The sequence below is a fragment of the Mytilus galloprovincialis genome, chromosome 1 (assembly GCF_965363235.1).
Source record: "Mytilus galloprovincialis chromosome 1, xbMytGall1.hap1.1, whole genome shotgun sequence".
NCBI classification, from domain to species: Eukaryota; Metazoa; Mollusca; class Bivalvia; order Mytilida; family Mytilidae; genus Mytilus; species Mytilus galloprovincialis.
Genome location: NC_134838.1, coordinates 14612804 through 14632079, shown reverse-complemented (window position 1 = coordinate 14632079; position 19276 = coordinate 14612804). Strand labels below are relative to the sequence as shown.

Genomic DNA, 19276 nt, shown 5'->3' with positions numbered 1-19276 from the left:
CTTAGTTCAAAAAATGAAAAATTCATGTTGCTGAGAGCAAGATTTTACATGCCTATTTAGGATGTTCTTCTGGACTCCCTAGATATACTGCATAAGGTTGTCCCAGTGATTTTATATTATTCATGGTTTCTCAAGTCACCATAAAACAATCTATCAAATGGTAAAGATAAAGATATTTAAACTACTAGACTCATTCCTGCAAATAAACCCAATCAATCTATAAATTTTTCATTGTTCAAAAACTACATGCTATATTTGCTTCACTGTTAAATAAATAACTAATGGTACTTACTGTTTTGTTAAATTTCTAAATCCTAAGGCAGCAAAATATGAAGCAAATCCTAAAAAAATGTAATATATGATTTTAATATTAGTTTAAAAAGATCAGAATACTGAATTTGTTTTCCCTGGTTGAAATTTTATTTATGTATTTTAAAAATTCTTTTAAATTTGAAGGGAACAAAACAATCAATTTGGTAATTTATGTTGATGATGATCATTGTCATTTGCTTAGTTTCTTTTGTTACTATCCTAACATTAAACCCAGACTTTTTAAAACTGAAAATGAGTTTAACTATGTGTATTACTGTTTGACTGTTTATTGATTTGAACTATGTGTATTGCTGTGTGACTGTTTATTCACATGATTAGAGGTAAAGGGGTAGGGTTGAGAACTCATAAAACGATGTTTAGCCTGTTTAATCCTACTGCCTTCTCAGCCTGTCCCAATTCAGCAACCTCTAGCCATTGCGTTTCTTAAATGTTATTTTAATTATGATAGTTTACAGGTTTCAGAGCTTAGTGTGAAAAATGTTCATTTTAGCTGAACTAGTAGATTTTTGTTGAGGGGTAAGCTGAAGCTGGCGTCCTGTTGCATGTTTTGCTGTGCTTAAGACCCATTGGTGGCCTTCCATGATATTATGCTCTTTGGTTGGGTTGTTGTCTCTTTGACACATCCCCTGTTCTCATTCTCATTTTCAAATCTGATCTTATTTTTAAATATGCAGTTGTATATGAAGAGAGTTCTCATTGACAATCATACTAAATCATATTTTATGGAAGTTAAATTGTACTTACCTCCTGGTAAAGGGAATGCCATCTCATTACAAACTCTTTGATATCTTTCAAACATTTGAAATAATTCATACTCATCCTCGGAGGTGGGGTCTGTCCTGGTAAATTAATCAATAGATACTATTATCAATTTTGTCAACAAACACACTTTCCTTTGTTTTTTAAAAGAAAAAGTTAATAATACATGTATATAATCTTTTCTACTGTTTTCTGAAAATACAGAGATTTAAATGATAAATATTTATATATTTTACTGAAATAAATCTATTGAACAATCAAAAATGTATTGCTCTTAATACCAAGAAAATCATCTGCTAACTGATTTCAATCAAAAGCAAAGACAATAGTAGTATTAACTCACAAATGTGGTAAATAATCCAAGTCTGTGTATGGTAGAAGCGGTCCCCTTAGATTCCATAACAGGTGACATAGCTGTCTTGATTGTTGCACCTTAAAATGTACAACAATAACAGTTCTAAATAAATACAAGTATTAAATTGAGAATGGAAATGGGGAATGTCTCAAAGAGACAACAACCCGACCATAGAACAGACAGAAGGTCACCAACAGGTCTTCAATGCAGCCAGAAATTCCCCCACCCGGCGGCGTCCTTCAACTGGCCCCTAAATGTATATTGTACAGTCTATATCATAACATAACTATCAGTATATCAGTAAAATGAGCACATTTGATAAAAAAAAAAAGACAAAAAAAGTATGATAAAATTTTGATCTATTTATTAATCTGCTCTTAAAAGTTTTGTTCTTTAAACTATAGATATCTTTATGGATATCTCTCCAAGGATTGTATCTGGATCTGTGCACAGCTGCTCTGCACCTATTTCGGAATCCAAAATAAGAAATAACTCTTAAAGTACCTATCAGAATATACAACAAGCTTGTAGGTGAAATTATTTTAGTTTAATTGTTTATTATTTGTCTCTCCTTACATCTAATTTAGTACCTGGCAACTAACATATTCCTTGGCTACATTCTGTGCCTTAGTTTTTGCATCTTTTCTCAGATATTTCCCCAAGTGTTGAGCTAATAGTTCTTTTGTCTAAAAAAAAATATGAATATACAAAAATAAATGCAAACATAAGCACAAATGAAACTGTTTACCATTTTTACATCAGAGGCCCCTGAGGGGGCCTCGGGTGTATTGCCATCGCCTACTTTTCAAAGATCAAAGAGATGCATATATAATTAGTGTTGGAATAATAACCGACATTATAGACCCGCGGACCTATATAGTGCAGAATAAAATTCCGTATCGCTTTTTTAAAATTCATGTTTTCAATGGATACTCAGTTTTTTTAATTTTTCTTAATGCAAAATTTATAATATGAAAATGTTTTGTCGTTAGAAATATTTGTATATTAATCAAACGATCTTCAATATCAATGACGTGTCGAAAAATTGTTGTTGCGGATGAATACCACGAGTGCGCAAGAGGGCAAGAGCGAGCATGTAGAAAATCGAGAGGAAATCAATTCACACATTTATACACAGAAAGGTAATTATATTTCAATTATTTGATTTGGAGTCACCTTTTTAAACCGTTTGTAGCATATTTGTCTATAATATTAACGTAGCAAAACCAGGAAAATTTAATCTGTCATAATATTAAAATAAATTATCAGGTCACGTCCCGGCCCGCAGCCATTTTGAAAATACCAGCAGATTGGGTAGGAGTAACAAGAACCTGCAAGGCCTTTAAAGATAAGGTTACTATTTGTGTATTTTTTATAACAACAATTTCTTTTTATAAAGATCTCAACAATTTTTGGAGTTAAATTTCTTTTCTTCGTAAACAACAAGTAGATTGATCACTTGGACACACACACGGAACTATTTTCTGTTTTTTAAGATACTGTTTCGGATTTTCGCTCCTTCTCCGACTTAGTTTGTTGCATTAGTATATGTGAATATGTCCCTTGACTGGAAAATACGCGGAATTTGTAATGACTTTGACTATGTCTATGTAAGTAATTCTAATATATAATTATTGGTTGAATTTATTGTTTATATAATATTCAGAGAATCTTCGACTTTTTCTTCTTCCAATAGAGTTGGACTCTATTTGAGTGTATAAAGACTCTTGCTCGTAAAATCAAGAGTCTTACTTTACACTGAAATGTCAGAATTTGGGTTAATCACATTTACTGAATTACTATAGATATATTGGGAGAAACCTTACAGTTTTGGAGATATAAATATAGATTAACTGTCCTGTTTTTTAAGTCTTCCTTAGCTTGTAGTATTGTATTATTTTGACCATACTGTGGCATACATGACATGTATCGCCAAAATTATATGATAATTTGATGACATACTTGTGCTTATCATACTCTACAGCATTATTTTATTTAAATGTGTAACCATATTCATGTCAAATTTTAGTAACTTATATTAGACATTTGTTCACACATACATGCATATGAGAACTTGAATTGAGCAAATATGATTAGTTATATCTATGAGAAATACAATCAGTTAACTTTATCTATGAGCACCCATGAGATCTTAAATTGAGCAAATATGATCAGTTATATGTTGAGTAAAATTTGAGCTAGATCTACTCAATTGAGTTAGATATATATCAATATTGAGACTAATCTAAATGGTTATTTGAGCACACATGAGCCTATTTATACTATTGAGAGCAATATTGGGATACTGCATGAGCAAACTAAGCAAATCTTTATTGAGACAAACCTATGAGCGCTATATTTTTAAATTTGTTCTTGACAATTTGTTTTTGTTTATTTTTAAAAAAAAATATAGGGACAACAGAGTTGGTGTATGTGGGTTCGATTCCCACCCTAGGCATTCATTTATATTGGCTGGTGCAAAGGGGGCAGTTTAGCTTAGTGGCCCCACACTGACTCTGTTGTTCATATGTTACTTAAAAAAATTAGGCGGCATCGTTCAGGTCTTGCCATCTTTATTTTTCTATTCGAAAATCAGACACAACAAAACCATTGAATAATTGTGAAAATTATACCACAGATAACTATGGTAAAACTTTAATTGTTTTTGGCATAATTAAACTTGGCTGCCATCCAAGATCTAAAAAGTTTTTATATTGATGAATTATATATATCAGATTTGGATTCTTTTGGTTACAAAACATTTTGGATGGTACATGTAGGTAGGGGCCAAATCTTTATTCCTGAGGCTTAAAGCTTTCAGGTCTGAAAATTGCCCAAAATCATCACATTTTGACAAATTTGGAACATAAAATGTACTTTTATGAAAAGAACTGATTTACTGAGTGTTAAGACTTTTGAAATAGACCCAAATTACGAACCAAATTGAGAACTTTTTGGAGTTTTATAGTTTAGGCTATTTTGGGCAATAAGTGAAACTTGTCCTTTAAATCAGTGGTTTCACAATAACCATTATATACTAAGTATCTGTTAGAAGATAGCTCTTTCACAGTACATTGTTAAACTTAAAGATAAATATATACCGACAATGACCAATATTAATGATGGAATGAGATTATACATGTATATATACTGTTTTATATTGTTACATGTACATACATAAATGAAAATTAAAACCAAACTGTTGTCATTATTCATAAAAAAAGAAAAGGGAGGTATGATTGGTATAAATCAGACACCAGCTCTAGACAAAATGATGAAAAAGAAATAAAGCTTATAACCATACAACATTTTTACAATCAGAAAAAAACTATACATAAATCAGTTAGAAATAGCCATGAAATGTCAAATGTTAAACAATATATACAAGAAAACTAATGGCCACATCAATGTACAATCGGGAAATCAAGATATACACCAAAAAATTACAAGGCCTGTTTTACAGGTTTCTTACAAAGGACCGACACATTCATATGGTAGTTGTGTTCTATATGTATAGTGCAAAATGTTCTCATTGCTATACCAGTGGTATCCAAAGTATTAAATCCAGAACAAAGTAAAAAAAACCTAACAGTTGAAAAACTATCCAAATGTGATATTCAACTAACAAAAATACCATCATTAGCAAATGGCTATCTACATATAATACATTGTAATATTTACAATGAACCATTTAATAATTAGAAAACAGAACCTACAATGTACATGTATAGCTGCTGATTTAAAAAAAAATATAATGGATAAATGATTGACTGTGTTACAATAAAACCAAGATACAAATGTAACTCAGTGAAGCTATTTATGAACATTTAAAGAGTTTGTGTTGACTGCAACAAAAATCTAGAATAAGGGATAGTAATCTTGCTGTGTTAACATCCATTTAATTAGCAATTGATCCAAAAGCTAAATGTTTCAGAAAAAAGACCTGGATACTACATGTACACACATTGTTAATAAATGCCATTTGTAGAGCAGGATCTGCTTACCCATCCGGAGCACCTGAGATCACCTGTTTTGGTGGGGTTCGTGTTGCTCAGTCTTTAGTTTTCTATGTTGTTTCTAGTGTACTTTTATTTGTATGCATGTCTTTTTCAGTTTTAGTCATGGAATTGTAAGTTTATTCTCCATTTATGAGTTTGCTGTTCATCTGGTATCTTTAGCCCCAGGGTTTCCCCTGAGTCAATTATTTTTTTCGCCACCTCTTTCGCCAAAACAATATATTTTTCCCCACTTTATTTTTCAATTAGCCACAATATTACAATTTATCTGTTTTGATATGATTGTCTTGAACCTCTTTTTCATAGTTCAGTGAGTGACTATATAGCTACTCGAAGAATTGTTTGCTATGTTGATTCTCTATTATAAGTTATATGTTAGCGATTTTTGTATGTGTGCAACTATATGGTCATAATGCCAATCTAACAGTTCTCATTTGACCAAGTAATCATTGATAATTCACAAAGTTAAGTTTCCTAGTTCAAGTCAGTATCTCAGATATGATAGCAAATTATATTTAATATTTGTACTATATTGTATGGTGAACATATCTGTCTGGTAGGTATAATATAAACACCTGTCATTTATCAATAATTCAACACAACTTGAGGTCCTCTGATGTTCAGTACTTCAGTACTTTGATTTAGTTTATTACATACAAGCTGGAAAAAATATTGTAAAACATCAAGTGTTTTATGCTTTCCATGTACAATGTGTATCAAATGATCAACGGATTAAAAACATTTAAAAAAAATTGTATATTCCATACATTGAAGCACCCAGAAATATTTGCATACCATTTTGAGATGACTTGAAAGTTTGTTTTTTTTTTAAACTGTCAAAATTATTCATAAATTCTAGGTATCAATGAACTTATATTGATGGTTTCATTGCATTTACTTCATGAAGTTTCTTATCGTTTTTCTAAAAAGTGTTCAGAAAATGACAGATTTTTTTAATTTTATAGTCTCTAAGAGGATCTGGCCTGACTTGAGGTGGAATATTAAGTTATTAACCAGTGTTATCAGTTTTTCAGAGTCTGTAGAAATGGTATTGCCCTGAAGAAATGGTGGTGCTAGTCCCAATACTGTATCTGGCCTGACCTGTGCACTACCACTGAATAAACTGGACACTGGTGCTGGTGATTCTGATCTATAATAATAAGAAGACACAGTGCTTAAAACAATATTGGAATACAACAAGTATATTAATATTTCTAAAAGGTAAAGTGAACAAAAATAAAGTGAAATTTAACTAGAGGCTCTAAAGAGCCTGTGTCGCTCACCTTGGTCTATGTGAATATTAAACAAAGGACACAGATGGATTCAAGACAAAATAGTGGTTTGGTGATGGTGATGTGTTTGTAGATCTTACTTTACTGAACATTCTTGCTGCTTACAATTATCTCTATCTATAATGAACTTGGCCCAGTAGTTACAGTGGAAAACGTTAGTAAAATTTTACAAATTTTGTGAAAATTGTTAAAAAATGACTATATAAAGGGCAATAACTCCTTAGGGGGTCAATTGACCATTTTGGTCATGTTGACTTCTTTTTAGGTCTTACTTTGCTGTACATTATTGCTGTTGACAGTTTATCTGTATCTATAATAATATTCAAAATAATAACCAAAAACAGCAAAATGTACTTAAAATTACCAATTCAGGGGCAGCAACCCAACAAAGATTTGCTCTAAATGCTTTGGTTATAACCATACATGTCAACCTCTGACAATGGGAAATCATGTCATGACATGACATGATCAGGGGTGTGGAAATATTTGTTGTGAGCACTTGTCCCTGGGCAAGTAAAACTAAAAATTTTACTTGTCCGGAAAAAAATTTACTTGCCCTGATGATTGCAAAAAATATTGAAGTATTTCTTGTTAGCTAATATATGATTCTTACTTAGCACTATTGTGCATCACAAACGAATGAAATCCGTTTGTTTATATGTGTAAAAAAATAGGAAAGTAGGAAATGGGTTAACATCAGTGGGACAGAAACCTAACAGCAAACCAACCAATGAAATGACATGTAAAGGACAATTTTGCAGCAGTTTTGGAATAAAAATTGTAGCCAGTAGGTACATAATACACTAAATTTGAACAGTGATTCTCGCTTCCGTTTTTTTTTTTTAAATACGCTGTGTCCTCCGTTTGCATTAAGGTTTTCTACTCGATTCATGATTCTTTTTGTCTAGTTTGCCCAGATTTGCCAATCTGAATCTCGATACACAATTTAAAGAAATGACACAACCGGTAAATGATGGATAAAACTTAATCGACGATCCAGGGTCAATGGACAAAGCCAATGCAATGTTATGCGACTCTGGTTCGCATACTTATTATGCCCCACCTACGATAGTAGAGGGGCATTATGTTTTCTGGTCTGTGCCTCCGTTCGTCCGTTCGTCCGTTCGTTCGTCCCGTTTCAGGTTAAAGTTTTTGGTCAAGGTAGTTTTTGATGAAGCTGAAGTCCAATCAACTTGAAACTTAGTACACTTGTTGCTTATGATATGATCTTTCTAATTTTAAAGCCAAATTAGACTTTTGACCCCAATTTCACGGTCCACTGAACATAGAAAATGAAAGTGCGAGTTTCAGGTTAAAGTTTTTGGTCAAGGTAGTTTTTGATGAAGCTGAAGTCCAATCAACTTGACACTTAGTACACTTGTTGCTTATGATATGGTCTTTCTAATTTTAAAGCCAAATTAGACTTTTGACCTCAATTTCACGGTCCACTGAACATAGAAAATGAAAGTGGGAGTTTCAGGTTAAAGTTTTTGGTCAAGGTAGTTTTTGATGAAGTTGAAGACCAAACAACTTGAAACTTAGTAAACATGTTCCATATGGTATGATCTTTCTAATTTTACTGCCAAATTGAATTTTTTACCCAATTTTACGGTCCATTGAACATGGAAAATGATAGTGCGAGCGGGGCATCCGTGTACTTAGGACACATTCTTGTTTTAATTTATTTTGGTAATCGATCTATTTCCAGTATCATGTAATATTTATCGTCATGAACATTGATGTTTTTACTTGCTGAAGATTAGTTTCTTTTACATAAATTAAACATCTTTATACGTTTTGAAATTAATTTTATGTTTTTGTTTGATTTGAACTTTGTCTTGTACATGTTGTATATTATTTTACTTGTCCACGGGCAACCAAGACAAAAATAATTACTTGTCCGGTTGTTCAAATGTACGAGTCGGACGAGTCGGGCATAGCATTTCCACACCCCTGATGATATGTCAACTAGAGGCTCTAAAGAGCCTGTGTCGCTCACCTTGGTCTATGTGAATATTAAACAAAGGATGCAGATGGATTCATGACAAAATTGTGTTTTGGTGATGGTGATGTGTTTGTAAATCTTACTTTACTGAACATTCTTGCTGCTTACAATTATCTCTATCTATAATGAACTTGGCCCAGTAGTTTCAGAGGAGAAGATTTTTGTAAAAGATTACTAAGATTTACGAATAATGGTTCAAAATTGACTATAAAGGGCAATTACTCCTAAAGGGGTCAACTGACCATTTCAGTCATGTTGACTTATTTGTAAATCTTACTTTGCTGAACATTATTGCTGTTTACAGTTTATCTCTATCTATAATAATATTCAAGATAATAACCAAAAACAGCAAAATTTCCTTAAAATTACATATTCAGGGGCAGCAACCCAACAACCAGTTGTCTGATTCATCTGAAAATTTCAGGGCAGATAGATCTTGACCTGATAAACAATTTTACCATGTCAGATTTGCTCTAAATGCTTTGGTTTTTGAGTTATAAGCCAAAACTGCATTTTACCCCTATGTTCTATTTTTAGCCATGGCGGCCATCTTGGTTGGTTGGCCGGGTCACGCCACACATTTTTTAAACTAGATACCCCAATGATGATTGTGGCCAAGTTTGGTTTAATTTGGCCCAGCAGTTTCAGAGGAGAAGATTTTTGTAAAAGTTAACGACGACGGACGACGACGGACGCCGGACGCAAAGTGATGGGAAAAGCTCACTTGGCCCTTCGGGCCAGGTGAGCTAAAAAGCGTGTGAAAACGCGTGACGTAGATGCGGACTTGTTAATATGAATGTGGTAATGTTCATAATTTCATACAAATTTGTGAATATAAAAAAACAATATATATTCTACTGTGAACTTTTATTGTATTAAACAGTGGTCTGTTATGTTGCTTTTAAAGCACCACCACTAGGCACATATTCAAAACAACTGTCAGTTTCAAGTTTAGTTACATTTATTTGATAACAGCACACAATTCAAATGTAACATAGTCAAGTTCTGATCAGAATTCAGTGTCAATTTCTTTATAATTGAAAAGGCTCTCCCACAGTAGGAATTGATATTTGACTGAATTAGCTTCATCAAGATTTGAAAGAATGGCAATGTAAAATGTCATCTATTATCTCTGCCATTGCTCCCATTGCTATTGCCTGGTTAAAACTGGGTAGTTCATCAGAAGAAAGCTGGTACTATGAGAGCTGATCCAACAGTTCTGTGATATTTTTATCCCCATGGCCTGTAGATTTCTGTTGCCGTGTTGGCTAGATTTGAAACTGAAATTGAAAAAGAAAAATGTTTTATAAATTTGATTTCCATTAGATAAACGTGTTAAATGCTTATTCAAATAGCTACATTTTATTTCTCCTCTCACATGTATTGTTTTTTATCATTGCAACATAGAATGCGTTACTTGTCACTCGATCATTTAAACTCGAACTCCATATATAAATCTTGAATCTTGCCGTAGACATAGTTTTGGCTTAACAATCGGCACTTTAGACGACGGTACAGGCCCTGAAAGTGACCTCTTTATGTGCACATTTCCCCTAAAAAGTGAATTTGAAAGAAAGTCACAAAATCGTTAAAACTAATCACAAACTACTTACCTTTTATTGTTTGTCCATATAGAACTAAACGGCAGCCAAACAATTACTTCGAATTTTTCGGTATTTATCGTCGAATAAGGAAAAAACCCGAGAATAGCGACATCACTAACGACCAAAAAATGAAAAGAACGAAAAAGCGTGTAATTGCGTGTAAAGTGGTGAAAAGCGTGTACACGCCATGTGACAAAATCATCGCGTGTAAACCGTTGAAAAAGCGTGTATTACACGCAAATATCATGTCACTTGACATGTATGGATATAACCCAAAAACTGCATTTTACCCCTATGTTCTATTTTTAGCCGTGGCGGCCATCTTGGTTGGTAGGCAGAGTCACCGGACACAATTTTTAAACTAGATACCCCAAAGATGATTGTGGCCAAGTTTGGATTAATTTGGCCCAGTAGTTTCAGAGAAGAAGATTTTTGTAAAAGATTGCAAAAATTTACAAAAAATTGTTAAAAATTGACTGTAAAGGGCAATAACTGCTAAAGGGGTCAACTGACCATTTCGGTCATGTTGACTTACTTGTAAATCTTACTTTTATTTTATTTTACATTATTGCTGTTTACAATTTATCTCTATCTATAATAATGTTCAAGATAATAACCAAAAACAGCAAAATTTCCTTAAAATTACCAATTCAGGGGCAGCAACCCAACAACAGGTTGTCCGATTCATCTGAAAATTTCAGGGCAGATAGATCTTGACCTGATAAACAATTATACTCCTGTCAGATTTGCTCTAAATGCTTTGGTTTTTGAGTTATAAGCCAAAAACTGCATTTTACCCCTATGTTCTATTTTTAGACGTGGTGGCCATCTTGGTTAGGTGGCCGGGTCACTGGACACAGTTTTTAAACTAGATACCCCAAATGATGATTTTGGCCAAGTTTGGTTTAATTTGGTCCAGCAGTTTCAGAGGAGAAGATTTTTGTAAAAGTTAACAAGCAGGACAACGCCGAACGCGGACGCAAAGTGATGGGAAAAGCTCACTTGGCCCTTTGGGCCAGGTGAGCTAAAAATGACTTCAGACAAGTTCTTAGTGCCCTATCAGGTATTTAGTTTCAAAAACTAACATGACATGATTGTATACTTAACATTTCCTTTTATTCCTATGAATATGAAAAGGATGTCATGCAATTTGAAAAATCTGAGAACATAAATAATCCATATAACAAATAGTGTCATGCACTGTAAATAACAACAATCTTATCCAGAACATAAATCTTAAAACATTAAACATATTAAAATGTCTATAAATAATATCTGTAAGAGCTGTATTTGTCCTAGCATACAAAACATAAATAGTTAAAACTTATTATTACCACAGATCTCTTACAAGGTATATCATACTCTATAATATATATATTAAGTCTTTACCTTCCTAAATTTGAATGGAAACTGGTGAGGAAACCTATATGGTCATCTGAACTTTTAGCCAGAGTTTCTGTTTGGCCCTAAAACAAATAAAACAAATAAATAATAAGACTGCTTATAGATTTATTATTAATTGATCAACTCAACCTTAATATGTATCTTCTTATATTAAGACTAAATATTAAAGATGGGTGTAAAAGGGGGTGGTGGTATCTGAACGGAAGAACGCGAAATAATATTGCCATTTCACGATTAACGAACAATTAAAAATTTCTTGCACGTTGATCTTTTTACCAATTTCACGAAACACGGTGAATAATAAACCTTTTTCACAACTGCATGTTAAATAGAAATGGCAAAACATCAAGAAAATAACCCTTTACCACCCTCACTAAATATCTCATCTAAAGTCTGAAGCATTTCAGAAAAAAGGTGTAGAAAATCAAGTATGACAGACTGTGTGTGAACATAAAGTGTAATGGTTAGGGTATAATAATTACTATGTAATGGTTAGGGTCTAATAATTACTATGTTTAGTGTAATGGTTAGGGTCTAATAATTACTATGTTTAGTGTAATGGTTAGGGTCTAATAATTACTATGTTTAGTGTAATGGTTAGGGTCTAATAATTATTATGTTTAGTGTAATGGCTAGGGTCTAATAATTACTATGTTTTCAATACCATTTCAATGTCTCTTTTCTTCTTCATAAATGCCTTTTGTACAACTTTTTGAGAGAATCTATTTCCATTCTCTATTTGTTTGAGTCTTAAATGCCTTCTGAGTGTGTCCCACAAGTCTTCATCAGCTCCTCCTGGTTTTTTCTGTCTTTCTTTAGCTGTTTTTGTGATGATATTTATACTTTGTAATGTTGAGTATGATAACCTGGCCAATCTCTCTCCATCTTCTGTCTGATAAACACAAAATTATTTGAATAAACATATTTACAGATAGTTAAGTTATTAATGGTTATTATTGAGAAATTAACTTAATAAGTAAAATTTATGTTAAGCAATGAACCATGTAACTATATTAAGGTCAAGCGAACCCTATTTGACGGATATACACATCTAACAATGCTACTTAGAACCGATTAGTGTTGATCAAGGCAAATACCTATAACTATGTGGTAGAGGTTCTGCTCTTTGTTGAAGGTGAAATATAGTTTTCAACCTCTATATTATTTGGTGTCTTGTAGAGAATTGTATCTAGACCCACTCCTAAAGTAGGGTATACAAATAATAAAATAACCTATATAAAATGAGATTCAGTGAAAAACTTTAAATAAACATGAAGCATTCTCTGACCTTTTCAATTTGACCTCTAAATGTCTCAGCCATAGAAAATGGAAACTGTTTAAGTATTTCTCTATCAGTTTGTCTTCTCATATTGGAGTAAGTTGTTCCTTAAATAAAAACAAGGTCCTAAGATAAATTATGTATTATTGTTTTTTTATCATTTTCAATCAGATACCATTCAAAGTATCCTTTGTTATCGTTTACACTCTTCCAATGTACAAAATGATACAGTAAAGATACATCTCATATTGTTTGGTACTGTTAGATTGCAAACTTAGTAATGAATACATGATATCTTATTCACAAACAATTCATTTTAAAAAAATCAGTAGAATAAATAAGGTACATGAAAAGAATCTGCATCAAAAGTTAGCCACTAAAGCCAAGACATAACAATTTGCATATTAATTTTTTTACAGCATTCTAATGCCACAAGTATACACCATGGAATATTGATGATTCGTCAACATAAACCTGCTTTGAACTGTGAAATTGGGACTTTTCTAAATGACCTTAAGATTGTCTTGTGAGTTCAGGGTATACAATCTTGTCTTTTCTAGTTATATATATAGCTTATTATAGCATACTTTTACCTGTTAAAAATTCTGACATTAAGACAGGAACCTCTCTACTTGGAATGTCATTACTTAGCATCTCAAACAACTAAAATATGAAATATTGAACTGTGTTATCATCATGAATGTAACAAAACCTTGAGCTTAGAACTGAACAGCATTCACATCATATGTTTACAAAACCAACAGTTCAAAAATGAATGCAAGTGTAATATCTATAGGGATCAGTTTGATGGTACACCTGTAATTTCTCATATCAGCTGTTTTAAAAAATAAATTCTAATATATATATAGATTGGACGGTTGGATTTCCTGTTTGAATGGTTCTACACAAGTTATTTTTGGGGCCCTGTATAACTTGCTGTTCGGTGTGAGCAAAGGCTCCCTGTTGAAGGTCGTACTTTGACCTATAATGGTTTACTTTTAGCAAATTGTGACTTGTCTCATTGGCACTCATACCACATAATCTTAGATCTAGTTGCATGTTTTACCTACCCTTTTTACAAGATAGAAATCTCTCATTCTGAGCAAGACAAAATGAAGTAATGCTGATCTTGTAGTTGGCATATAACAAGCAGAGAACATGTTAACTAACGAGTCTTTATTGATCTCTACTTTCCAAATCAGACCCGTTCTGTAGTCAAACAAACAACCAACTGAAACAGTTGAAACATTATAAAATTAATGTAACAATGCAAATTTTTTATAAGAAATTTTTGTATAATCAAAGTTTGGGTAAGTTCTATAAAATATAATTTTATTTCAGAGGAAGGTAAAATTTTAACATGTTTATTTTTAGAACTATAATGTGTGCACAGATTAATCTGTATACAGTCAATTATTCAAAAAATCTGTTTTACAAATGACACCATAAAGTTAAGTCTGGTGAAACTTTATCCAATTGTTTTATATATATATTTTCTTTAAGGTACTGGTTATATATAAAGTTAGTTTAAGAAAATAGGGTCCTATTAATAATTCAATATTGTCAGTTGGTGAGAATCTGAAAATGATCAACCATTTCTATCATCTCTTTTAAACAGTTGAAATTTTCTGAAGTAATGTGTTCTGATGTGCTGCACCGCCTTTTTCTGAAGACTACATAAATACCTTATGATGTTGTGATTCTGGAGTTCTCCAATTTCATGGTAAATGGTAGCCTACGTCTCTAAACTCTTTCCAATTTTAAAGATTCAAATTTCATATTTAATACAGTTACCTGTAGGTGTCTCTCTCAGTATATCATAGAGACAGGATGTTGACAAGTGGAATGTATCTTTTGCCAGGGGAGATAATACAGGTATAACATCAGTACTGGTTACCACTATACTCTTTGGAAGAGTCCCAGTAGAATCATCTTCATTTGTAATAGTAGATTGGAGGTTGACAATTTTATCTGAAATTATGTGAATACACAAATATGAGTTGTATTTCCTAAAATAGACTTTTGGCAACAAATACTTGGTGTTACATTTTAAGCTTTAGCAGGGAAGTGGCCACATTAAACTTCAGTTATTCTAATATCTTAAGTCCAAAACAACACTTTGTCTCATGGGTTTATCAGATAACTATGAATTTCAGAAAAGTATGAAAATTCCAGTATCATCAATTTTCATGAGAAAAAATGTTTCAATCACTGAAGCTGTAAAAAAATCTCAAATTCTTTATAATAGCAATATCATATATGTTCAGTGGTTGTCGTTTGTTGTTGTGGTTCATAAGTGTTTCTAGTTTCCGTCTTTTGTATAGAATAGACCAATGGTATACCTATTTGTAAGGTTTTACACTAGTCATTTATGGGAGCTTTTATAGCTTGCTGTTCGGTGTGAGCCAAGACTCTGTGTTAAAGACCTTACTTTGACCTATAATGGTTTACTTTTACAACTTGGGACTTGGATTGAGAGTTGTCTCATTGGCACTCGTACCAAATCTTCCTATATCTATATATTAATGGAAAATGTATGTGTTAATATCTTACACACTGTATAATGACATGATCTGTGAAATTAGTAATAACTTACCATGCAGTAAAATATGATGACAAGGTTCAAACTCAATACTGACATTTAACATGTGGATAAAATAACCAGGTAGTAATACCATTAAATAATCTCCTATAAATAGATAGAAATAATTTATTAAGGCAGAGAACCTGATGGTTATCCAAGAATTATCTGGATACACAATATATTTGTAAATGTTACAATGTACCTTTATCTAATTAGCTCAAAAGTTTCAGGCAATGCAATTCTTAAATGATTATAATTTGAATCAATTATTGGATGGCTCGCCAAAGTGTTTTTTTATATAAATACTGTATAAATAATGTTCGTTTACAATTTTACCTTACTAAACATGTGAATTTTAGAGTGTATCTAACGAGAATAAGATTGTCTTCACATAACTTATTTGTTGAAACAGGACGATATCACGGTGTTAATAGATCTGAAAGAAAATGCACTCTCTGTACTTTAAATACAATAGACGAGTTCATTTCATTTTACAGTGTGATTGTTATAATGCAATTAGGAGACAGTATATTAAGCCATATTATTATAAGCGTCCATCGTCATTTAAGCTTTTACAGTTGTTGAGCACAGAAAATGTAAAAGACATATGTAACCTTTGTAAATTTCTTTTCCATGCATTTAAACGTAGAACAGACATGTTATAACCAATACTTAATATAGATTATTATTCTTCTCGGATGTATTCATTTATCAGTTATGTATGTTTTATGTATTTATTTATGATATATTGTATTTGCATATATATTATATTTGTACTGATGAGCATCATTTGCTCAAAGTAATAAAGAATTGAATGATTGTTTGCAAAAACAGTGGCCTTATTTAGAAAAATATCATTACTAGAATCACTAGAATGCTTATTACAAATCCAATCAACACTACTTGCTAATTGATATCTGATATGTCACCACCACATGTTTGAAGCAGTTCTATTTTTTAGTTGGAATGACAAGATAATCAGACATTTTCTGAAAGATGATACAGAGAACCAACTATACCAACCATGCCATGAAAAGTGAAGTCTGTGTCTCCTTGAGAACGGCACACCTGATACACAGCCATGGAGGACCTTAGCTGTAAAACAAACTTGTATATAGTAAGGAAAAGCTAAATTCTAAGGAGATAAACGGACACAATATTCAAAATCTACATGTTTTTTGGATGAGATGAATTGAATTGAACAGTAGAATTTTAAAAAGTGCAAAAGTGGGATGTACTACAATCTATAGATAAGCATCTCCAATAGTATATTTCTCAATTCTGGCCTTCACATAGAGTTTCAAAAAAACAAAAATAAGAACTAAATCTAAAGTTTATTTTTTATAAATCTACAACATATTCCGTCTTTTTATAACAAAAAAAGTGTTTTGGTAAGTCAAAAAATCTTCCTACCATGATGCACCATGCTGATATAGTAGTTGATTTCTGTAACTTCATCATCAGACTCAGAGACACTGGATAAATTAAAATTTCCACTGGAAGTCAGGCAGGCTTGGTTATTCTGGTTATTCTACAGAAAAAATAACATAAGAAAACAAATATGTATCCATAATGGTAGCATATATATGTAATTCATTGATTTATTACTGGTACTTGAAAGTAAAACATTTCAATTGCCATAAACATACATTTATACATACATAGGCGTTGAGATGACACTGCAATTTAACCAAAAGTCAAAGTTATAACTGATATTTTTGATTAACTATTGAAATTTGCAGTTAAATAGGGTCCTTTACAAAATATTCACAAAAAAAGTATCTCAAGGATTACAATAAATTTTATCAATTGATTTTTTCATTTGCTTTGAGTTTTAAATCAAAATCAATTCGACAGTAAATTACATCATCTGGTGATGTCCTTGACATTCCAATAGATGAAGAGTCTGACTGCTCTGACAATGACTTTGGCCTTTCAACTGAAGGTGATGTCCTTGTTTTGTCAAGGCCAGGTGAAGTCCTTGACCTGTCAAAAGCTGGGGATGTCCTTGACCTATCAAATACAGGTGATGTTCTTGACCTCATTCTGGAAACAGATCTCTCCCTGTTATATGGTGTGTCCATTTGTTGACAACAGATACAAAGTGTTCCATTGTTTTGCGTCAAAACAGCTAAATTAAGGAATTGATCTGAAATATTCAAGTAAATACATTAAATTTTCATTGTTCTCATTAAAGTAAACTCACATCTGCTGAAGGTTCACTGTGAATGTTAGAATAACATATAGAGGTGAATGGTCCTGTTTTCTGTATTATTTTGAAAAGATTTCCTAATTGTTAGAATGCATTCTCTATGGATGGTATCAATGCACATTGTATTTCTACATACTATAACATTTTAAATGTGAACACAAACTTGTTATCATTTAATGTGTATGTGGTCAAAATGTCATGTTGAACTTATATGCACAGGCAAAGCAACAGATAGAAACTGATATTTCTGAATATATTATTCAGATGCATCAAACTTAAGTCACATACCTGAAATTCCATTATCAAGGATAGATGAATTGTAAAATGACCTACAATATAAAAAAAAGTTTTTAACACAAAAACATTTTTATCTTAGTCCACATCAATGAAGTGTTTAGTATATGTTAAAGTGATTTCAATAATTGATTGATTGATTGATTGATTGATGGTGATTTATGCATCTTTAAAAGTGCCACTTTTGGGCTATTTCATGTAGTGCCAGTTTTTATTAGTGGAGGACGCCAGAGTGCCGAAAGAAAACCAAAAACTTTCAATATTAAAACTGACAATTCTAGTCAATTAAGATTAGAGTCATCGAGTGCACCAGCAAGAGCGTGGTTTGAATTTACAAACTCAGTGTTGACTGGCTAGTGATTACAATAGTAGAGCTACTTAGACCACTTGGCCACCAAGAAAAATCTATGGAGTAGAAATTGAATTTTTATGATTTTAAGACAATTTTAGAATGTGTTTTGCTTATTTTATGTGCATTATATACAAATATTTGCCTATTTTGACAGAATGAAATCAGTAACATTTCAGACATTAAAAGAGATAAATGCATTAATTTTTCGATTTTCAGTTGTAGTTCAACGAGCCAAAGTTGAATGCAAGATTGTACCAAAATCTGTGACATAGACCTAGACCATTTACTGTTCCTTGGCCTTAAGTGTTCTCAATTTAGCAGTATTTAACTAATTTCATTTGAAAACCCTGCATACTATCAAAATCCACTGAAAGGAACTTTTCCAAAATGAAATATAGGTGTTGGTTCAGCAGTTATTTATGTTTTTATGTGTATACAAAAAGGTGCACTTACCTCATACTGGTTTTTACATGTGGAAATGGAAATGATATGAGCACATCAAACTGAAAAAAATATAGAAAATGTTTATTTTACATGAATGTTTATTATTTACTTCATGAAAAAAATACTTTTATAAATGCAGATGTTTAATTAATAAAGACAATTTCAAATTCATAAATTCATGTTCTAACCAGCACAGATGTAAAGACTTGCTAGCAAGAAATTGCCATAAAAAACAGCTTACAAAAAAAGTCTTAATTTTCAGACAAATATTTATGATTTCACACAGTCACAGTTATTTCATACTCAAATCAGAAAAGTCCCCTACCATTGCAAGTTTTTCCAA

The 19276-nt window shown here is 32.0% G+C and overlaps 1 protein-coding gene across 1 annotated transcript in view; it reads right to left on the bottom strand.

Moving 5' to 3' along the window:
* LOC143066521 (protein pigeon-like) overlaps positions 1–19276 on the bottom strand; it is a 61828-nt gene that overhangs the window by 25238 nt on the left and 17314 nt on the right. Inside the window, exons 9-25 of the mRNA XM_076239431.1 lie at positions 18943–18992; positions 18132–18172; positions 17497–17780; positions 17045–17162; positions 16655–16726; positions 15644–15736; positions 14842–15018; positions 14118–14278; positions 13641–13710; positions 13057–13154; positions 12433–12660; positions 11754–11830; positions 6478–6613; positions 2038–2133; positions 1436–1524; positions 1078–1172; positions 293–341 (exon numbers count right to left, since the gene is read on the bottom strand). Of these exons, the coding sequence (XP_076095546.1) occupies positions 293–341; positions 1078–1172; positions 1436–1524; positions 2038–2133; positions 6478–6613; positions 11754–11830; positions 12433–12660; positions 13057–13154; positions 13641–13710; positions 14118–14278; positions 14842–15018; positions 15644–15736; positions 16655–16726; positions 17045–17162; positions 17497–17780; positions 18132–18172; positions 18943–18992 (1934 nt within the window). The remainder of the gene's footprint in view (positions 1–292; positions 342–1077; positions 1173–1435; positions 1525–2037; positions 2134–6477; positions 6614–11753; positions 11831–12432; positions 12661–13056; positions 13155–13640; positions 13711–14117; positions 14279–14841; positions 15019–15643; positions 15737–16654; positions 16727–17044; positions 17163–17496; positions 17781–18131; positions 18173–18942; positions 18993–19276) is intronic.